The sequence below is a fragment of the Hydractinia symbiolongicarpus genome, chromosome 4 (assembly GCF_029227915.1).
Source record: "Hydractinia symbiolongicarpus strain clone_291-10 chromosome 4, HSymV2.1, whole genome shotgun sequence".
In the NCBI taxonomy this organism is placed as follows: Eukaryota; Metazoa; Cnidaria; class Hydrozoa; order Anthoathecata; family Hydractiniidae; genus Hydractinia; species Hydractinia symbiolongicarpus.
The window spans coordinates 20,576,984-20,597,246 of NC_079878.1; the positions used below are offsets into that span (position 1 = coordinate 20,576,984).

Here is a 20,263-nt window from a genome sequence, read left to right on the forward strand (position 1 = left end):
TGGCTAAGTCCATCTTTTTGAACAAACAGAATCCCACAGTATGTAATTCATTTCTCCGGTGCAAAAGTTAAATAATTAGGTAATTTCCGTTTAGCCAACACCATCTCCTTCATCAGAACAAACTGTTATTGTTGAAACTTCGACACCATTGTCTTCATTCGAATCTGTATTGGTGACATCAACTAGTTCATTTGTCCAACCAAGCACCAGCTCATTCGTACCGGAATCATCAAGCTCTGTGACTGCACCAATTACCACAACAGTGGCTTCGCCAACACCAAGCAGCTCTAACATTGTTCAATCAACAAGTTCTATTGCTCCAAGTTCATCTAGCGCATCTACTCCATCGGCAAGTACTACCGTTGTTCCTCCAACCTCCAGCAGCTCGTTTGTTCAACCTAGGACTAGCTCGCATGTACTAGAATCGTCAAGCTCTGTGACCGCACCAGTTACCACAACTGTTGCTTCACCAACACCAAGCAGTTCTAATGTTGTTCCATCAACAAGTTCTGTTGGTCCAAGTTCATCTAGCGCTTCTACTCCATCGGCAAGTACTACCGTTGTTCCACCAACCTCCAGCAGCTCGTTTGTTCAACCTAGCTCTAGCTCGCATGTACTAGAATCGTCAAGCTCTGTGACCGCACCAGTTACTACAACTGTTGCTTCACCAACACCAAGCAGTTCTAATGTTGTACCATCAACAAGTTCTGTTGCTCCAAGTTCATCTAGCGCTTCTACTCCATCGGCAAGTACTACTGTGGTGCCACCAACGTCAAGCAGTTCGTTTGTTCAACCTAGCTCTAGCTCGCATGTACTAGAATCGTCAAGCTCTGTGACCGCACCAGTTACCACAACTGTTGCTTCACCAACACCAAGCAGTTCTAATGTTGTTCCATCAACAAGTTCTGTTGCTCCAAGTTCATCTAGCGCTTCTACTCCATCGGCAAGTACTACTGTGGTGCCACCAACGTCAAGCAGTTCGTTTGTTCAACCTAGCAGCAGCTCTGCCACGTCAGTGTCTTCAAGTTCTGTGACTGCACCAGTTACGACTACTGAGGTTTTACCAACAACTGTTCTTGTAAGTTTTTTTTCTGCGTTAAATTGAAAATATTAATTTCTTCATCCGCTCAGTTCTGGTTCTATTTGAGGTAATTTCATTTGTATTATCACAAGTTTCTCGAAAAATCTGATTGTTTTTATTTTCATGCTACCTCGCGTTGTTAACGTTTCTCTGAAAGAGTAATGTATTGGGCCATCACCTCGTTCTTTTAGTTTCTTTTTCATGTTAATTTCAACCAAATTGGCTTTTTTTTATCCTGACTGTGGTTGTATTGGCTAAGTCCATCTTTTTGAACAAACAGAATCCCACAGTATGTAATTCATTTCTCCGGTGCAAAAGTTAAATAATTAGGTAATTTCCGTTTAGCCAACACCATCTCCTTCATCAGAACAAACTGTTATTGTTGAAACTTCGACACCATTGTCTTCATTCGAATCTGTATTGGTGACATCAACTAGTTCATTTGTCCAACCAAGCACCAGCTCATTCGTACCGGAATCATCAAGCTCTGTGACTGCACCAATTACCACAACAGTGGCTTCGCCAACACCAAGCAGCTCTAACATTGTTCAATCAACAAGTTCTATTGCTCCAAGTTCATCTAGCGCTTCTACTCCATCGGCAAGTACTACCGTTGTTCCTCCAACCTCCAGCAGCTCGTTTGTTCAACCTAGCACTAGCTCGCATGTACTAGAATCGTCAAGCTCTGTGACCGCACCAGTTACCACAACTGTTGCTTCACCAACACCAAGCAGTTCTAATGTTGTTCCATCAACAAGTTCTGTTGCTCCAAGTTCATCTAGCGCTTCTACTCCATCCGCAAGTACTACCGTTGTTCCACCAACCTCCAGCAGCTCGTTTGTTCAACCTAGCTCTAGCTCGCATGTACTAGAATCGTCAAGCTCTGTGACCGCACCAGTTACCACAACTGTTGCTTCACCAACACCAAGCAGTTCTAATGTTGTTCCATCAACAAGTTCTGTTGCTCCAAGTTCATCTAGCGCTTCTACTCCATCCGCAAGTACTACTGTTGTTCCACCAACCTCCAGCAGCTCGTTTGTTCAACCTAGCTCTAGCTCGCATGTACTAGAATCATCAAGCTCTGTGACCGCACCAGTTACCACAACTGTTGCTTCACCAACACCAAGCAGTTCTAATGTTGTTCCATCAACAAGTTCTGTTGCTCCAAGTTCATCTAGCGCTTCTACTCCATCGGCAAGTACTACTGTGGTGCCACCAACGTCAAGCAGTTCGTTTGTTCAACCTAGCAGCAGCTCTGCCACGTCAGTGTCTTCAAGTTCTGTGACTGCACCAGTTACGACTACTGAGGTTTTACCAACAACTGTTCTTGTAAGTTTTTTTTCTGCGTTAAATTGAAAATGTTAATTTCTTGATCCGCTCACTTCTGGTTCTATTTGAGGTAATTTCATTTGTATTATCACAAGTTTCTCGAAAAATCTGAATGTTTTTATTTTCATGCTACCTCGCGTTGTTAACGTTTCTCTAAAAGAGTAATGTATTGGGCCATCACCTGGTTCTTTTAGTTTCTCTTTCATGTTAATTTCAACGAAATTGGCTTTTTTTTATCCTGACTGTGGTTGTATTGGCTAAGTCCATCTTTTTGAACAAACAGAATCCCACAGTATGTAATTCATTTCTCCGGTGCAAAAGTTAAATAATTAGGTAATTTCCGTTTAGCCAACACCATCTCCTTCATCAGAACAAACTGTTATTGTTGAAACTTCGACACCATTGTCTTCATTCGAATCTGTATTGGTGACATCAACTAGTTCATTTGTCCAACCAAGCACCAGCTCATTCGTACCGGAATCATCAAGCTCTGTGACTGCACCAATTACCACAACAGTGGCTTCGCCAACACCAAGCAGCTCTAACATTGTTCAATCAACAAGTTCTATTGCTCCAAGTTCATCTAGCGCTTCTACTCCATCGGCAAGTACTACCGTTGTTCCTCCAACCTCCAGCAGCTCGTTTGTTCAACCTAGCACTAGCTCGCATGTACTAGAATCGTCAAGCTCTGTGACCGCACCAGTTACCACAACTGTTGCTTCACCAACACCAAGCAGTTCTAATGTTGTTCCATCAACAAGTTCTGTTGGTCCAAGTTCATCTAGCGCTTCTACTCCATCGGCAAGTACTACTGTGGTGCCACCAACGTCAAGCAGTTCGTTTGTTCAACCTAGCAGCAGCTCTGCCACGTCAGTGTCTTCAAGTTCTGTGACTGCACCAGTTACGACTACTGAGGTTTTACCAACAACTGTTCTTGTAAGTTTTTTTTCTGCGTTAAATTGAAAATGTTAATTTCTTGATCCGCTCACTTCTGGTTCTATTTGAGGTAATTTCATTTGTATTATCACAAGTTTCTCGAAAAATCTGAATGTTTTTATTTTCATGCTACCTCGCGTTGTTAACGTTTCTCTGAAAGAGTAATGTATTGGGCCATCACCTGGTTCTTTTAGTTTCTCTTTCATGTTAATTTCAACGAAATTGGCTTTTTTTTATCCTGACTGTGGTTGTATTGGCTAAGTTGATCTTTTTGAACAAACAGAATCCCACAGTATGTAATTCATTTCTCCGGTGCAAAAGTTAAATAATTAGGTAATTTCCGTTTAGCCAACACCATCTCCTTCATCAGAACAAACTGTTATTGTGGAAACTTCGACACCATTGTCTTCATTCGAATCTGTATTGGTGACATCAACTAGTTCATTTGTCCAACCAAGCACCAGCTCATTCGTACCGGAATCATCAAGCTCTGTGACTGCACCAATTACCACAACAGTGGCTTCGCCAACACCAAGCAGCTCTAACATTGTTCCATCAACAAGTTCTATTGCTCCAAGTTCATCTAGCGCTTCTACTCCATCGGCAAGTACTACCGTTGTTCCTCCAACCTCCAGCAGCTCGTTTGTTCAACCTAGCACTAGCTCGCATGTACTAGAATCGTCAAGCTCTGTGACCGCACCAGTTACCACAACTGTTGCTTCACCAACACCAAGCAGTTCTAATGTTGTTCCATCAACAAGTTCTGTTGCTCCAAGTTCATCTAGCGCTTCTACTCCATCCGCAAGTACTACCGTTGTTCCACCAACCTCCAGCAGCTCGTTTGTTCAACCTAGCTCTAGCTCGCATGTACTAGAATCGTCAAGCTCTGTGACCGCACCAGTTACCACAACTGTTGCTTCACCAACACCAAGCAGTTCTAATGTTGTTCCATCAACAAGTTCTGTTGCTCCAAGTTCATCTAGCGCTTCTACTCCATCCGCAAGTACTACTGTTGTTCCACCAACCTCCAGCAGCTCGTTTGTTCAACCTAGCTCTAGCTCGCATGTACTAGAATCGTCAAGCTCTGTGACCGCACCAGTTACCACAACTGTTGCTTCACCAACACCAAGCAGTTCTAATGTTGTTCCATCAACAAGTTCTGTTGCTCCAAGTTCATCTAGCGCTTCTACTCCATCGGCAAGTACTACTGTGGTGCCACCAACGTCAAGCAGTTCGTTTGTTCAACCTAGCAGCAGCTCTGCCACGTCAGTGTCTTCAAGTTCTGTGACTGCACCAGTTACGACTACTGAGGTTTTACCAACAACTGTTCTTGTAAGTTTTTTTTCTGCGTTAAATTGAAAATGTTAATTTCTTGATCCGCTCACTTCTGGTTCTATTTGAGGTAATTTCATTTGTATTATCACAAGTTTCTCGAAAAATCTGAATGTTTTTATTTTCATGCTACCTCGCGTTGTTAACGTTTCTCTGAAAGAGTAATGTATTGGGCCATCACCTGGTTCTTTTAGTTTCTCTTTCATGTTAATTTCAACGAAACTGGCTTTTTTTTATCCTGACTGTGGTTGTATTGGCTAAGTCGATCTTTTTGAACAAACAGAATCCCACAGTATGTAATTCATTTCTCCGGTGCAAAAGTTAAATAATTAGGTAATTTCCGTTTAGCCAACACCATCTCCTTCATCAGAACAAACTGTTATTGTGGAAACTTCGACACCATTGTCTTCATTCGAATCTGTATTGGTGACATCAACTAGTTCATTTGTCCAACCAAGCACCAGCTCATTCGTACCGGAATCATCAAGCTCTGTGACTGCACCAATTACCACAACAGTGGCTTCGCCAACACCAAGCAGCTCTAACATTGTTCCATCAACAAGTTCTATTGCTCCAAGTTCATCTAGCGCTTCTACTCCATCGGCAAGTACTACCGTTGTTCCTCCAACCTCCAGCAGCTCGTTTGTTCAACCTAGCACTAGCTCGCATGTACTAGAATCGTCAAGCCCTGTGACCGCACCAGTTACCACAACTGTTGCTTCACCAACACCAAGCAGTTCTAATGTTGTTCCATCAACAAGTTCTGTTGCTCCAAGTTCATCTAGCGCTTCTACTCCATCCGCAAGTACTACCGTTGTTCCACCAACCTCCAGCAGCTCGTTTGTTCAACCTAGCTCTAGCTCGCATGTACTAGAATCGTCAAGCTCTGTGACCGCACCAGTTACCACAACTGTTGCTTCACCAACACCAAGCAGTTCTAATGTTGTTCCATCAACAAGTTCTGTTGGTCCAAGTTCATCTAGCACTTCTACTCCATCGGCAAGTACTACCGTTGTTCCACCAACCTCCAGCAGCTCGTTTGTTCAACCTAGCTCTAGCTCGCATGTACTAGAATCATCAAGCTCTGTGACCGCACCAGTTACCACAACTGTTGCTTCACCAACACCAAGCAGTTCTAATGTTGTTCCATCAACAAGTTCTGTTGCTCCAAGTTCATCTAGCGCTTCTACTCCTTCGGCAAGTACTACTGTGGTGCCACCAACGTCAAGCAGTTCGTTTGTTCAACCTAGCAGCAGCTCTGCCACGTCAGTGTCTTCAAGCTCTGTGACTGCACCAGTTACGACTACTGAGGTTTTACCAACAACTGTTCTTGTAAGTTTTTTTTCTGCGTTAAATTGAAAATGTTAATTTCTTGATCCGCTCAGTTCTGGTTCTATTTGAGGTAATTTTATTTGTATTATCACAAGTTTCTCAAAAAATCTAAATGTTTTTATTTTCATGCTACCTCGTGTTGTTAACGTTTCTCTGAAAGAGAAATGTATTGGGCCATTACCTCGTTCTTTTAGTTTCTCTTTCATGTTAATTTCAACCAAATTGGCTTTTTTTTATCCTGACTGTAGTTGTATTGGCTAAGTCCATCTTTTTGAACAAACAGAATCCTACAGTATGTAATTCATTTCTCCGGTGCAAAAGTTAAATAATTACGTAATTTCCGTTTAGCCAACACCATCTCCTTCATCAGAACAAACTGTTATTGTTGAAACTTCGACACCATTGTCTTCATTCGAATCTGTATTGGTGACATCAACTAGTTCATTTGTCCAACCAAGCACCAGCTCATTCGTACCGGAATCATCAAGCTCTGTGACTGCACCAATTACCACCACCTCCATCGTGGCATCATCGCAAAAGTCTACCTCCATTTTTGTGCTACCTTCTAAAACCAGCTCTTTCATATTCCCATCCACTAGTGTAAGTTGTTGAATTTTTCCGGATTTTTTTCCTTTTAATGTTTGTATTTAGTCGAAAAGGTATGAGTGTGTTAAGTGTTGGCTTGTTGTTGTTTTCTGCGAAAATTATGTATTGGTTATTTATTTTTAGGTTCTTTCCACCCTTCCAAGATCATCCATATCTGGAGTTACAAACAGTGTGCCTACGTCTCTGTTGACGCAGAGTTCATCGGCAGGAATATTTACGCTCACCACTTCAACTGCCGCGAGTATCTCTTTCCCAGTGCCTGTAAGTTTTTTGTGGTAATCTTTAACTACAGTGGCTTTTGTTTTAAAATAAATTTTCCTAGCCGTACAGTTTTTGTGTCGCAACAATTAGGGTGGTATAAGTCTGTTTTTCAGCGTTTATCACTTTGTCACTTTAATGTGGGTATAGTAAATACATTCTAAAAATGATTGACAACCAACTGTGCTGATTATTTTTTAGTTTTAACGTGTTGAATTGCTTGGCATTAATTTGTGTTTTTATATTAGTGCTTTTTTATTTCTTTGAAGGAGACATTTAGTTCGAAAAATTGCTTGCCACTCTTTTAAGAGATTATGTCTCCACTTTTTATTGTCATTCTTTGTGAGAGGACTAACACTTCACTCGATATATGCACAAATTAAAAACAAAATCCATAAAAAGTTAACTAACTCAGTTTGCATAAGAACTTGTTTAAATGATAAAAGAAGATAATTTGTTACCTTTTCGCATCTTTTTATACGAATAAACCTTTAAAGTTTACCTCACTTAATAAAACAAGTTTATTTCCCATAAAAGAAAATTCGTTGCAGGCAGGAAAAGAAAAATCTGCAAAAGACCAATTCTTTTGACATAAAGATGAAGAGAGACCGCCGTATTCTATTTTTTTTTTTAATAAAACCTCATGTAGCAGTATGTTTGACCTTTTCATGAGCACGAGAACTTATTCAGACCTGAGTGGTTAACGCATGGGTAACACATATCATTTACTGCAATCCTGTTTTGTATCCCAAAACGTTGAAAATAGATGTTGTTGTTTTCAGGATCAACCACATACTTGTATCACATTATTTTATCTTAAATATTTGAGAATACCATTCGAAAGTTTAACTTTCAGTCTTTCAAAGTTGTACCAAACATTTCTTTCGATTAAGTACTCCTTGTTCGCTCCTCATTAAATACTTACAAGCATGACAGCTGTTATTTTAAAAAACACACAAATGCTGCAAGGTTTGTTTACAAATTATCTGTACAGTTACGATGTAGAGTGGCAGGAATAATCAACGGGCCATAAGAAGTGGGTGAATACTTAGATAAAAAATTAAGTACGAAAACATTTGAAAAAGTTGACAAAGAAACATTAATATTCCTAACCAAACCACTTCAACGCATAATCGATCCCTAGAAATACAACTATACAATTTAAGACATAGACAACTTTTGATGGACAACAACTAGAATTCTGAAAGGCCACTTTTCAAACCACCCTCTTTCTCGTCTTATAAACCTCTGTTTCCACAAGACAAAACTTTTCCACCATTTTACCCTAAGAAATCTTTGCATCAACAAGTTATGTATATATCATCTTCTACACAATCCCAGTATCTCGTATGTATATTTTACCAAACTTTTTCTTCCTATAGCCATCCCTACAAACAACTGTTATCATAGCTACCAGTTCATTTGTTCAATTAATCAGCACTTCGGTTATACCACCATCATCAAGCTCTGCGACTGCACCACTTACAACAACGGTGGCTTCTCCTACACCAAGCAGTTCTAATGTTGTTCCATCAACAAGTTCTATTGCTCCAAGTTCGTCTAGCGCTTCCACTCCATCAGCAAGTACTACTGTCGTGCCACCAACCTCAAGCAGCTCGTTTGTCCAACCCAGCACCAGCTCTTTTGTACCGGAATCATCAAGCTCTGTGACTGCACCAGTTACCACAACAGTGGCCTCACCAACGCCAAGCAGTTCTAATGTTGTTCCATCAACAAGTTCTGTTGCTCCAAGTTCGTCTAGCGCTTCGTCTCCATCAGCAAGAACTACTGTCGTGCCACCAACGTCAAGCAGTTCGTTTATTGAACCAAGCACAACCTCTTTTGTACCGGAATCATCAAGCTCTGTGACTGCACCAGTTACCACAACGGTGGCTTCTCCTACACCAAGCAGTTCTAATGTTGTTCCATCAACAAGTTCTATTGCTCCAAGTTCATCCAGCGCTTCCACTCCATCTGCAAGTACAACTGTCGTGCCACCAACGTCAAGCAGCTCGTTTGTTCAACCAAGCACAACCTCTTTTGTACCGGAATCATCAAGCTCTGTGACTGCACCAGTTACCACAACAGTGGCCTCACCAACGCCAAGCAGTTCTAATGTTATTCCATCAACAAGTTCTATTGCTCCAAGTTCGTCTAGCGCTTCCACTCCATCAGCAAGTACTACTGTCGTGCCACCAACGTCAAGCAGTTCGTTTATTGAACCAAGCACAACCTCTTTTGTACCGGAATCATCAAGCTCTGTGACTGCACCAGTTACCACAACGGTGGCTTCTCCAACACCAAGCAGTTCTAATGTTGTTCCATCAACAAGTTCTGTTGCTCCAAGTTCGTCTAGCGTTTCAACTCCATCGGCAAGTACTACCGTTGTTCCACCAACCTCAAGCAGCTCGTTTGTCCAACCCAGCACCACCTCTTTTGTACCGGAATCATCAAGCTCTGTGACCGCACCAGTTACGACAACAGTGGCTTCACCAACGCCAAGCAGTTCTAATGTTATTCCATCAACAAGTTCTATTGCTCCAAGTTCGTCTAGCGCTTCCACTCCATCAGCAAGTACAACTGTCGTGCCACCAACGTCAAGCAGTTCGTTTGTTCAACCAAGCAGCAGTTTTGCAACTACAGTGTCGTCAAGCTCTGTCACAGCACCAGTTACTACTAGTGAAGTTGTACCCACAACTGTCCTTGTAAGTTTTTCTCCTTTTCGAGTCATAGTATTACACCTTTTATGCTGTCACATTCCATGTGCTTCCTACTTTGAAGTTTATTTTAGGTTTTTCTCGTGTTCTGAAACCTTTTTTAAGATTTGTGATGTTATGTATTTGACACTCTTTGTGTAACTCAGTTATTGTGCCAATAGTCTTGCATTGTGCTACTTTGTTAATGCTTTTTCTACATGGGTAGAATTATATTTTTTCGCGTATCTTACTATTATGTGTAAGACTCGATCTTGTTCAGAGAGCATATTGCAACATATTGTATTTGTACTGTCACGATTTTAAATTAAGAAATTCTCCTTTAGCCAACACCATCTCCTTCATCGCAACAAACTGTTATTGTTGAAACTTCGACACCATTGTCATCATTCGAATCTGTATTGGTGACATCAACTAGTTCGTTTGTCCAACCAAGTAGCAGCTCTTTCGTACCGGAATCATCAAGCTCTGTGACTGCGCCAGTTACCACAACAGTCGCTTCTCCAACACCAAGCAGCTCGAACATTGTTCCATCAACAAGTTCTGTTGCTCCTAGTTCGTCTAGCGCTTCAACTCCATCGGCAAGTACTACCGTTGTTCCACCAACCTCAAGCAGCTCGTTTGTCCAACCCAGCACCACCATTTTTGTACCAGAATCATCAAGCTCTGTGACTGCGCCAGTTACCACAACAGTGGCCTCACCAACACCAAGCAGTTCTAATGTTGTTCCATCAACAAGTTCTGTTGCTCCAAGTTCGTCTAGCGCTTCAACTCCATCGGCAAGTACTACCGTTGTTCCACCAACCTCAAGCAGCTCGTTTGTCCAACCCAGCACCACCTCTTTTGTACCGGAATCATCAAGCTCTGTGACCGCACCAGTTACGACAACAGTGGCTTCACCAACGCCAAGCAGTTCTAATGTTATTCCATCAACAAGTTCTATTGCTCCAAGTTCGTCTAGCGCTTCCACTCCATCAGCAAGTACAACTGTCGTGCCACCAACGTCAAGCAGTTCGTTTGTTCAACCAAGCAGCAGTTTTGCAACTACAGTGTCGTCAAGCTCTGTCACAGCACCAGTTACTACTAGTGAAGTTGTACCGACAACTGTCCTTGTAAGTTTTTCTCCTTTTCGAGTCATAGTATTACACCTTTTATGCTGTCACATTCCACGCGCTTCCTACTTTGAAGTTTATTTTAGGTTTTTTTCGTGTTCTGAAACCTTTTTTAAGATTTGTGATGTTATGTATTTGACACTCTTTGTGTAATTCAGTTATTGTGCCAATAGTCTTGCATTGTGCTACTCCGTTAATGCTTTTTCTACCTGGGTTGAATTATATTTTTTCGCGTATCTTACTATTATGTGTAAGACTCGATCTTGTTCAGAGAGCATATTGCAACATATTGTATTTGTACTGTCACGATTTTAAATTAAGAAATTCTCCTTTAGCCAACACCATCTCCTTCATCGCAACAAACTGTTATTGTTGAAACTTCGACACCATTGTCATCATTCGAATCTGTATTGGTGACATCAACTAGTTCGTTTGTCCAACCAAGTAGCAGCTCTTTCGTACCGGAATCATCAAGCTCTGTGACTGCGCCAGTTACCACAACAGTCGCTTCTCCAACACCAAGCAGCTCGAACATTGTTCCATCAACAAGTTCTGTTGCTCCTAGTTCGTCTAGCGCTTCAACTCCATCGGCAAGTACTACCGTTGTTCCACCAACCTCAAGCAGCTCGTTTGTCCAACCCAGCACCACCTCTTTTGTACCGGAATCATCAAGCTCTGTGACCGCACCAGTTACGACAACAGTGGCTTCACCAACGCCAAGCAGTTCTAATGTTATTCCATCAACAAGTTCTATTGCTCCAAGTTCGTCTAGCGCTTCCACTCCATCAGCAAGTACAACTGTCGTGCCACCAACGTCAAGCAGTTCGTTTGTTCAACCAAGCAGCAGTTTTGCAACTACAGTGTCGTCAAGCTCTGTCACAGCACCAGTTACTACTAGTGAAGTTGTACCCACAACTGTCCTTGTAAGTTTTTCTCCTTTTCGAGTCATAGTATTACACCTTTTATGCTGTCACATTCCACGTGCTTCCTACTTTGAAGTTTATTTTAGGTTTTTCTCGTGTTCTGAAACCTTTTTTAAGATTTGTGATGTTATGTATTTGACACTCTTTGTGTAACTCAGTTATTGTGCCAATAGTCTTGCATTGTGCTACTCCGTTAATGCTTTTTCTACCTGGGTTGAATTATATTTTTTCGCGTATCTTACTATTATGTGTAAGACTCGATCTTGTTCAGAGAGCATATTGCAACATATTGTATTTGTACTGTCACGATTTTAAATTAAGAAATTCTCCTTTAGCCAACACCATCTCCTTCATCGCAACAAACTGTTATTGTTGAAACTTCGACACCATTGTCATCATTCGAATCTGTATTGGTGACATCAACTAGTTCGTTTGTCCAACCAAGTAGCAGCTCTTTCGTACCGGAATCATCAAGCTCTGTGACTGCGCCAGTTACCACAACAGTCGCTTCTCCAACACCAAGCAGCTCGAACATTGTTCCATCAACAAGTTCTGTTGCTCCTAGTTCGTCTAGCGCTTCAACTCCATCGGCAAGTACTACCGTTGTTCCACCAACCTCAAGCAGCTCGTTTGTCCAACCCAGCACCACCACTTTTGTACCAGAATCATCAAGCTCTGTGACTGCGCCAGTTACCACAACAGTGGCCTCACCAACACCAAGCAGTTCTAATGTTGTTCCATCAACAAGTTCTGTTGCTCCAAGTTCGTCTAGCGCTTCAACTCCATCGGCAAGTACTACCGTTGTTCCACCAACCTCAAGCAGCTCGTTTGTCCAACCCAGCACCACCTCTTTTGTACCGGAATCATCAAGCTCTGTGACCGCACCAGTTACGACAACAGTGGCTTCACCAACGCCAAGCAGTTCTAATGTTATTCCATCAACAAGTTCTATTGCTCCAAGTTCGTCTAGCGCTTCCACTCCATCAGCAAGTACAACTGTCGTGCCACCAACGTCAAGCAGTTCGTTTGTTCAACCAAGCAGCAGTTTTGCAACTACAGTGTCGTCAAGCTCTGTCACAGCACCAGTTACTACTAGTGAAGTTGTACCCACAACTGTCCTTGTAAGTTTTTCTCCTTTTCGAGTCATAGTATTACACCTTTTATGCTGTCACATTCCACGCGCTTCCTACTTTGAAGTTTATTTTAGGTTTTTCTCGTGTTCTGAAACCTTTTTTAAGATTTGTGATGTTATGTATTTGACACTCTTTGTGTAATTCAGTTATTGTGCCAATAGTCTTGCATTGTGCTACTCCGTTAATGCTTTTTCTACCTGGGTTGAATTATATTTTTTCGCGTATCTTACTATTATGTGTAAGACTCGATCTTGTTCAGAGAGCATATTGCAACATATTGTATTTGTACTGTCACGATTTTAAATTAAGAAATTCTCCTTTAGCCAACACCATCTCCTTCATCGCAACAAACTGTTATTGTTGAAACTTCGACACCATTGTCATCATTCGAATCTGTATTGGTGACATCAACTAGTTCGTTTGTCCAACCAAGTAGCAGCTCTTTCGTACCGGAATCATCAAGCTCTGTGACTGCGCCAGTTACCACAACAGTCGCTTCTCCAACACCAAGCAGCTCGAACATTGTTCCATCAACAAGTTCTGTTGCTCCTAGTTCGTCTAGCGCTTCAACTCCATCGGCAAGTACTACCGTTGTTCCACCAACCTCAAGCAGCTCGTTTGTCCAACCCAGCACCACCTCTTTTGTACCGGAATCATCAAGCTCTGTGACCGCACCAGTTACGACAACAGTGGCTTCACCAACGCCAAGCAGTTCTAATGTTATTCCATCAACAAGTTCTATTGCTCCAAGTTCGTCTAGCGCTTCCACTCCATCAGCGAGTACAACTGTCGTGCCACCAACGTCAAGCAGTTCGTTTGTTCAACCAAGCAGCAGTTTTGCAACTACAGTGTCGTCAAGCTCTGTCACAGCACCAGTTACTACTAGTGAAGTTGTACCCACAACTGTCCTTGTAAGTTTTTCTCCTTTTCGAGTCATAGTATTACACCTTTTATGCTGTCACATTCCACGTGCTTCCTACTTTGAAGTTTATTTTAGGTTTTTCTCGTGTTTTGAAACCTTTTTTAAGATTTGTGATGTTATGTATTTGACACTCTTTGTGTAATTCAGTTATTGTGCCAATAGTCTTGCATTGTGCTACTCCGTTAATGCTTTTTCTACCTGGGTTGAATTATATTTTTTCGCGTATCTTACTATTATGTGTAAGACTCGATCTTCTTCAGAGAGCATATTGCAACATATTGTATTTGTACTGTCACGATTTTAAATTAAGAAATTCTCCTTTAGCCAACACCATCTCCTTCATCGCAACAAACTGTTATTGTTGAAACTTCGACACCATTGTCATCATTCGAATCTGTATTGGTGACATCAACTAGTTCGTTTGTCCAACCAAGTAGCAGCTCTTTCGTACCGGAATCATCAAGCTCTGTGACTGCGCCAGTTACCACAACAGTCGCTTCTCCAACACCAAGCAGCTCGAACATTGTTCCATCAACAAGTTCTGTTGCTCCTAGTTCGTCTAGCGCTTCAACTCCATCGGCAAGTACTACCGTTGTTCCACCAACCTCAAGCAGCTCGTTTGTCCAACCCAGCACCACCTCTTTTGTACCGGAATCATCAAGCTCTGTGACCGCACCAGTTACGACAACAGTGGCTTCACCAACGCCAAGCAGTTCTAATGTTATTCCATCAACAAGTTCTATTGCTCCAAGTTCGTCTAGCGCTTCCACTCCATCAGCAAGTACAACTGTCGTGCCACCAACGTCAAGCAGTTCGTTTGTTCAACCAAGCAGCAGTTTTGCAACTACAGTGTCGTCAAGCTCTGTCACAGCACCAGTTACTACTAGTGAAGTTGTACCCACAACTGTCCTTGTAAGTTTTTCTCCTTTTCGAGTCATAGTATTACACCTTTTATGCTGTCACATTCCACGTGCTTCCTACTTTGAAGTTTATTTTAGGTTTTTCTCGTGTTCTGAAACCTTTTTTAAGATTTGTGATGTTATGTATTTGACACTCTTTGTGTAATTCAGTTATTGTGCCAATAGTCTTGCATTGTGCTACTCCGTTAATGCTTTTTCTACCTGGGTTGAATTATATTTTTTCGCGTATCTTACTATTATGTGTAAGACTCGATCTTCTTCAGAGAGCATATTGCAACATATTGTATTTGTACTGTCACGATTTTAAATTAAGAAATTCTCCTTTAGCCAACACCATCTCCTTCATCGCAACAAACTGTTATTGTTGAAACTTCGACACCATTGTCATCATTCGAATCTGTATTGGTGACATCAACTAGTTCGTTTGTCCAACCAAGTAGCAGCTCTTTCGTACCGGAATCATCAAGCTCTGTGACTGCGCCAGTTACCACAACAGTCGCTTCTCCAACTCCAAGCAGCTCGAACATTGTTCCATCAACAAGTTCTGTTGCTCCTAGTTCGTCTAGCGCTTCAACTCCATCGGCAAGTACTACCGTTGTTCCACCAACCTCAAGCAGCTCGTTTGTCCAACCCAGCACCACCTCTTTTGTACCGGAATCATCAAGCTCTGTGACCGCACCAGTTACGACAACAGTGGCTTCACCAACGCCAAGCAGTTCTAATGTTATTCCATCAACAAGTTCTATTGCTCCAAGTTCGTCTAGCGCTTCCACTCCATCAGCAAGTACAACTGTCGTGCCACCAACGTCAAGCAGTTCGTTTGTTCAACCAAGCAGCAGTTTTGCAACTACAGTGTCGTCAAGCTCTGTCACAGCACCAGTTACTACTAGTGAAGTTGTACCCACAACTGTCCTTGTAAGTTTTCTCCTTTTCGAGTCATAGTATTACACCTTTTATGCTGTCACATTCCACGTGCTTCCTACTTTGAAGTTTTATTTTAGGTTTTTCTCGTGTTCTGAAACCTTTTTTAAGATTTGTGATGTTATGTATTTGACACTCTTTGTGTAATTCAGTTATTGTGCCAATAGTCTTGCATTGTGCTACTCCGTTAATGCTTTTTCTACCTGGGTTGAATTATATTTTTTCGCGTATCTTACTATTATGTGTAAGACTCGATCTTGTTCAGAGAGCATATTGCAACATATTGTATTTGTACTGTCACGATTTTAAATTAAGAAATTCTCCTTTAGCCAACACCATCTCCTTCATCGCAACAAACTGTTATTGTTGAAACTTCGACACCATTGTCATCATTCGAATCTGTATTGGTGACATCAACTAGTTCGTTTGTCCAACCAAGTAGCAGCTCTTTCGTACCGGAATCATCAAGCTCTGTGACTGCGCCAGTTACCACAACAGTCGCTTCTCCAACGCCAAGCAGTTCTAATGTTGTTCCATCAACAAGTTCTGTTGCTCCAAGTTCGTCTAGCGCTTCAACTCCATCGGCAAGTACTACCGTTGTTCCACCAACCTCAAGCAGCTCGTTTGTCCAACCCAGCACCACCTCTTTTGTACCGGAATCATCAAGCTCTGTGACCGCACCAGTTACCACAACAGTGGCTTCACCAACGCCAAGCAGTTCTAATGTTATTCCATCAACAAGTTCTATTGCTCCAAGTTCGTCTAGCGCTTCCACTCCATCAGCAAGTACAACTGTCGTGCCACCAACGTCAAGCAGTTCGTTTGTTCAACCAAGCAGCAGTTTTGCAACTACAGTGTTGTCAAGCTCTGTCACAGCACCAGTTACTACTAGTGAAGTTGTACCCACAACTGTCCTTGTAAGTTTTTCTCCTTTTCGAGTCATAGTATTACACCTTTTATGCTGTCACATTCCACGTGCTTCCTACTTTGAAGTTTATTTTAGGTTTTTCTCGTGTTCTGAAACCTTTTTTAAGATTTGTGATGTTATGTATTTGACACTCTTTGTTTAATTCAGTTATTGTGCCAATAGTCTTGCATTGTGCAACTCCGTTAATGCTTTTTCTACCTGGGTTGAATTATATTTTTTCGCGTATCTTACTATTATGTGTAAGACTCGATCTTCTTCAGAGAGCATATTGCAACATATTGTATTTGTACTGTCACGATTTTAAATTAAGAAATTCTCCTTTAGCCAACACCATCTCCTTCATCGCAACAAACTGTTATTGTTGAAACTTCGACACCATTGTCATCATTCGAATCTGTATTGGTGACATCAACTAGTTCGTTTGTCCAACCAAGTAGCAGCTCTTTCGTACCGGAATCATCAAGCTCTGTGACTGCGCCAGTTACCACAACAGTCGCTTCTCCAACACCAAGCAGCTCTAACATTGTTCCATCAACAAGTTCTGTTGCTCCTAGTTCGTCTAGCGCTTCAACTCCATCGGCAAGTACTACCGTTGTTCCACCAACCTCAAGCAGCTCGTTTGTCCAACCAAGTAGCAGCTCTTTCGTACCGGAATCATCAAGCTCTGTGACTGCGCCAGTTACCACAACTGTCGCTTCTCCAACACCAAGCAGCTCGAACATTGTTCCATCAACAAGTTCTGTTGCTCCTAGTTCGTCTAGCGCTTTAACTCCATCGGCAAGTACTACCGTTGTTCCACCAACCTCAAGCAGCTCGTTTGTCCAACCCAGCACCACCACTTTTGTACCAGAATCATCAAGCTCTGTGACTGCGCCAGTTACCACAACAGTGGCCTCACCAACACCAAGCAGTTCTAATGTTGTTCCATCAACAAGTTCTGTTGCTCCAAGTTCGTCTAGCGCTTCAACTCCATCGGCAAGTACTACCGTTGTTCCACCAACCTCAAGCAGCTCGTTTGTCCAACCCAGCACCACCTCTTTTGTACCGGAATCATCAAGCTCTGTGACTGCACCAATCACCACAACGGTTGTCTCACCCACATCGAGTAGCTCGTTTGTTTTTACTACGTCGAGTTTATCCAGCTTAAGCAGCTCATTTGTTACCGTAGCCACGTCGCAGGTCACACCAACTAGTTCCCTGTTAGCATCTTCGAGTTTGGTAACGACCTCTTCTGTATCATCAAGTATTGTTCCGACCAGCACTATTCGTCCTTCACCATCTACTGTGGTACCGACACCAACAACTTCAGTTTGTGAGTATTAGCTTAACCTTTTGACTTAAAAGTCGCATTGCGCTTGTCATTGCTAGTAACTTGATATGTCTTTCTTTTGTAGTGTGTCCTGCATGTTATCACAAAGGAAGTTATTACGGGGTAAGTGGTATACTTTAAAAAATAATATTCTGTAGTTATTATACCAATGGGTTTTCTGGATATTTTGATGTTTTCTTTATTCTTTTCAGGTCAATGAAACATGGCAAGATGCTACCAAATGTATTAATTACACTTGTGTGGAAGTGGCTAATCCTTGTTATCCATCTAACAGAAGCACACAAATTGAAGTGAAAACACCAGTGTGTCAAGCTTGTCCAAAGGTATGTAAAAAGTTTGTTTATTTTTACTGCAACTCCTTAGTAAGCATGTGCTGGTTGACACCTCGTCCTCTCAATATCTCCACATTTCTTTCGTCACTCAAAATTTTGATTGTCCACTTGTAAGCAAATTTGCTTTTTCAGTGCTTTAATATCAAACTCAAATCGTATAATGATTAAAAAATCTTTCTCTAGTTCAACATGCAAATAGCGCAACATGTATTATTATATTTTCCTCTATTTAATTTTAGGGTTACAAAACTGTTCAAAATAAAGAGAAATGCTGTCCGGATTGTGGTAAGTTTTACTAACTCGCTCCTTTTTGTAAGGGAGTACCTGTTACAAGGCATAATGCAGGGGAATTTTCAAGCTGACGAATTCTTGCGGTCCGATTAACGGTTTGTTTTTCCCTTTTATTTTAGTTCCAACGGAAAATGTTCCAGATATGTGTAACGTCAAGGACTTAGGCGTTGAGGTGTTACAACAAACAGATCTCACCCATGGTACTTGCAAATCCACGAAGAAATACCGCGTGACAGGCTGTGGTGGCTTCTGCAAGAGCGAAATTGTCGCGACGGTGGGCAGTGGTATCTACTCTCCTTCCTGCCAGTGCTGTCAACCGACTAGAGTTAAACAACACAACGTTACTATGAGTTGTACATCAGGTCATGAATACACTGCGCAGTTCCATGAAATTTTAGATTGTAACTGCGCTCCTCAACGCTGCTCTGCGAAATACGACGTATCTGGTATAAACATTGAGACGTCAGATGGTGCAGATACTGCGGAGAAGAGATCAATCTTTGAAAGATTAGGCGATATCGAGCAAATGGATGATGAGACATTGCAACGTCATCGTCGTAATTTGTTGAATGATCTGGCGCTCATCCATGCAAAGAAGAAGAAGCGTTAAAATGTCTGTTAATTGTGGTTGTATTTATCTTTTTCTTGTGTTTGTAATTTAGTTTTAGTGAGTGAGGAAATAGCATGTTAAAAACATAAAATTTTTGTTTATTTATTTATTGGTAACCCCTTTAAGCGTTTCCTTCCATGTACATTCTTAACACTCGGTATTATTTTCTGGTTGAATTTGTCAATTTAACAGTAGAGAACTTAAAAGGCTGAAAAAAACTTGCTCTGGAGAAGTACATTACTTCCCGTGTTTCAAAAGAAGATTTGCGCCGATCACGTGTGAGCTTTATTTAGATGTTTTCCATTTAACACGAAAGTATTTCAATTTACAAAGTCAACTACTATGCATGTATAACTGAGAGTATGACCTTTCGCACTGGGTGCGAACGCTCCGCCACAAGGTCGCCAGTCGGTTTTCTCAAATGGGAGCTTTAATAGGACCCCTTCGTGGGATCCTTGTTGATTCTTGGGTAAATAATTGAAAATTTAGTTGCTTTTCGCCGACTAAAGTATAATACATTTATAAATTCTCCATTTTTTACAACTAATGTCCACTAAATATCTGAGGCAAAAAAGGCGGCAAAAAGGCGGCAAAACATTTAGTTGTAAAGTCAAAATTTGGTCAATATTTATTTATTTTATTTCTACTAACAAGGTATTTCAAAAATTGTTAGTTAAGAATTCATTATCCATCAGCAAAAACTTGTATTGGATTAGTTACTTAGGCTAAAGTATCTTATCAACCCCAAAACGCTCTAAATCTGCCTTGTTTTAATCTCGCAATTATTTTGACCCTAAGATGTCTATCAAAAGTACAACCAAAAAACAAAAAGAGCAATGAATGTAACGACTTCATAATTTTAGAATATTTAAGAAAAATTTCTACCCCTTTTTCGTCTGCTCAAAAAACTCTTTGATCTTTCTGATACCTTCTTTTAAACGTTATATATAACTAGTCGTTGCCCGTGGAAAATCCACGGGATCGGCCGTCCTTTATATTAACCCGTCGCAACAAAGCGGATAAAAATATATCGCATTTGATATTCGTGTTTCCGTAACATCATTTTCTAACTCAGCGGGGGGTCCGCGCAGAGACAGACAGACGGAATACGGCTATTATTATAGAGACTAGTCGTTAACCCGTGGAAAAATCCACGGGGTCGCCCAGCGCGTTCGCTCGTCCTTTAAATTTACCCGTCGCAACAAAGTGGATAAAAATATATCACATTTGATATTCGTGCGCATTCTAAAAAT

General features: G+C 41.4%; 1 protein-coding gene across 1 annotated transcript in view; it reads left to right on the plus strand.

Moving 5' to 3' along the window:
* Window positions 1-19,101, plus strand: part of LOC130641746 (mucin-2-like) — a 38,558-nt gene extending 19,457 nt beyond the window's left edge. Inside the window, exons 33-53 of the mRNA XM_057448686.1 lie at window positions 95-1,078; window positions 1,427-2,410; window positions 2,759-3,346; window positions 3,695-4,196; window positions 4,593-4,678; window positions 5,027-6,010; window positions 6,359-6,610; window positions 6,740-6,877; window positions 8,257-9,579; window positions 9,915-10,700; window positions 11,036-11,623; window positions 11,959-12,744; window positions 13,080-13,667; window positions 14,003-14,590; window positions 14,926-15,513; window positions 15,849-16,436; window positions 16,772-17,759; window positions 17,842-17,879; window positions 17,969-18,100; window positions 18,349-18,394; window positions 18,520-19,101. Coding sequence (XP_057304669.1) covers window positions 95-1,078; window positions 1,427-2,410; window positions 2,759-3,346; window positions 3,695-4,196; window positions 4,593-4,678; window positions 5,027-6,010; window positions 6,359-6,610; window positions 6,740-6,877; window positions 8,257-9,579; window positions 9,915-10,700; window positions 11,036-11,623; window positions 11,959-12,744; window positions 13,080-13,667; window positions 14,003-14,590; window positions 14,926-15,513; window positions 15,849-16,436; window positions 16,772-17,759; window positions 17,842-17,879; window positions 17,969-18,100; window positions 18,349-18,394; window positions 18,520-19,010 — 12,048 coding nt within the window. The 3' untranslated portion in view covers window positions 19,011-19,101. The remainder of the gene's footprint in view (window positions 1-94; window positions 1,079-1,426; window positions 2,411-2,758; window positions 3,347-3,694; window positions 4,197-4,592; window positions 4,679-5,026; window positions 6,011-6,358; window positions 6,611-6,739; window positions 6,878-8,256; window positions 9,580-9,914; window positions 10,701-11,035; window positions 11,624-11,958; window positions 12,745-13,079; window positions 13,668-14,002; window positions 14,591-14,925; window positions 15,514-15,848; window positions 16,437-16,771; window positions 17,760-17,841; window positions 17,880-17,968; window positions 18,101-18,348; window positions 18,395-18,519) is intronic.
* Window positions 19,102-20,263: the final 1,162 nt, after the last annotated feature.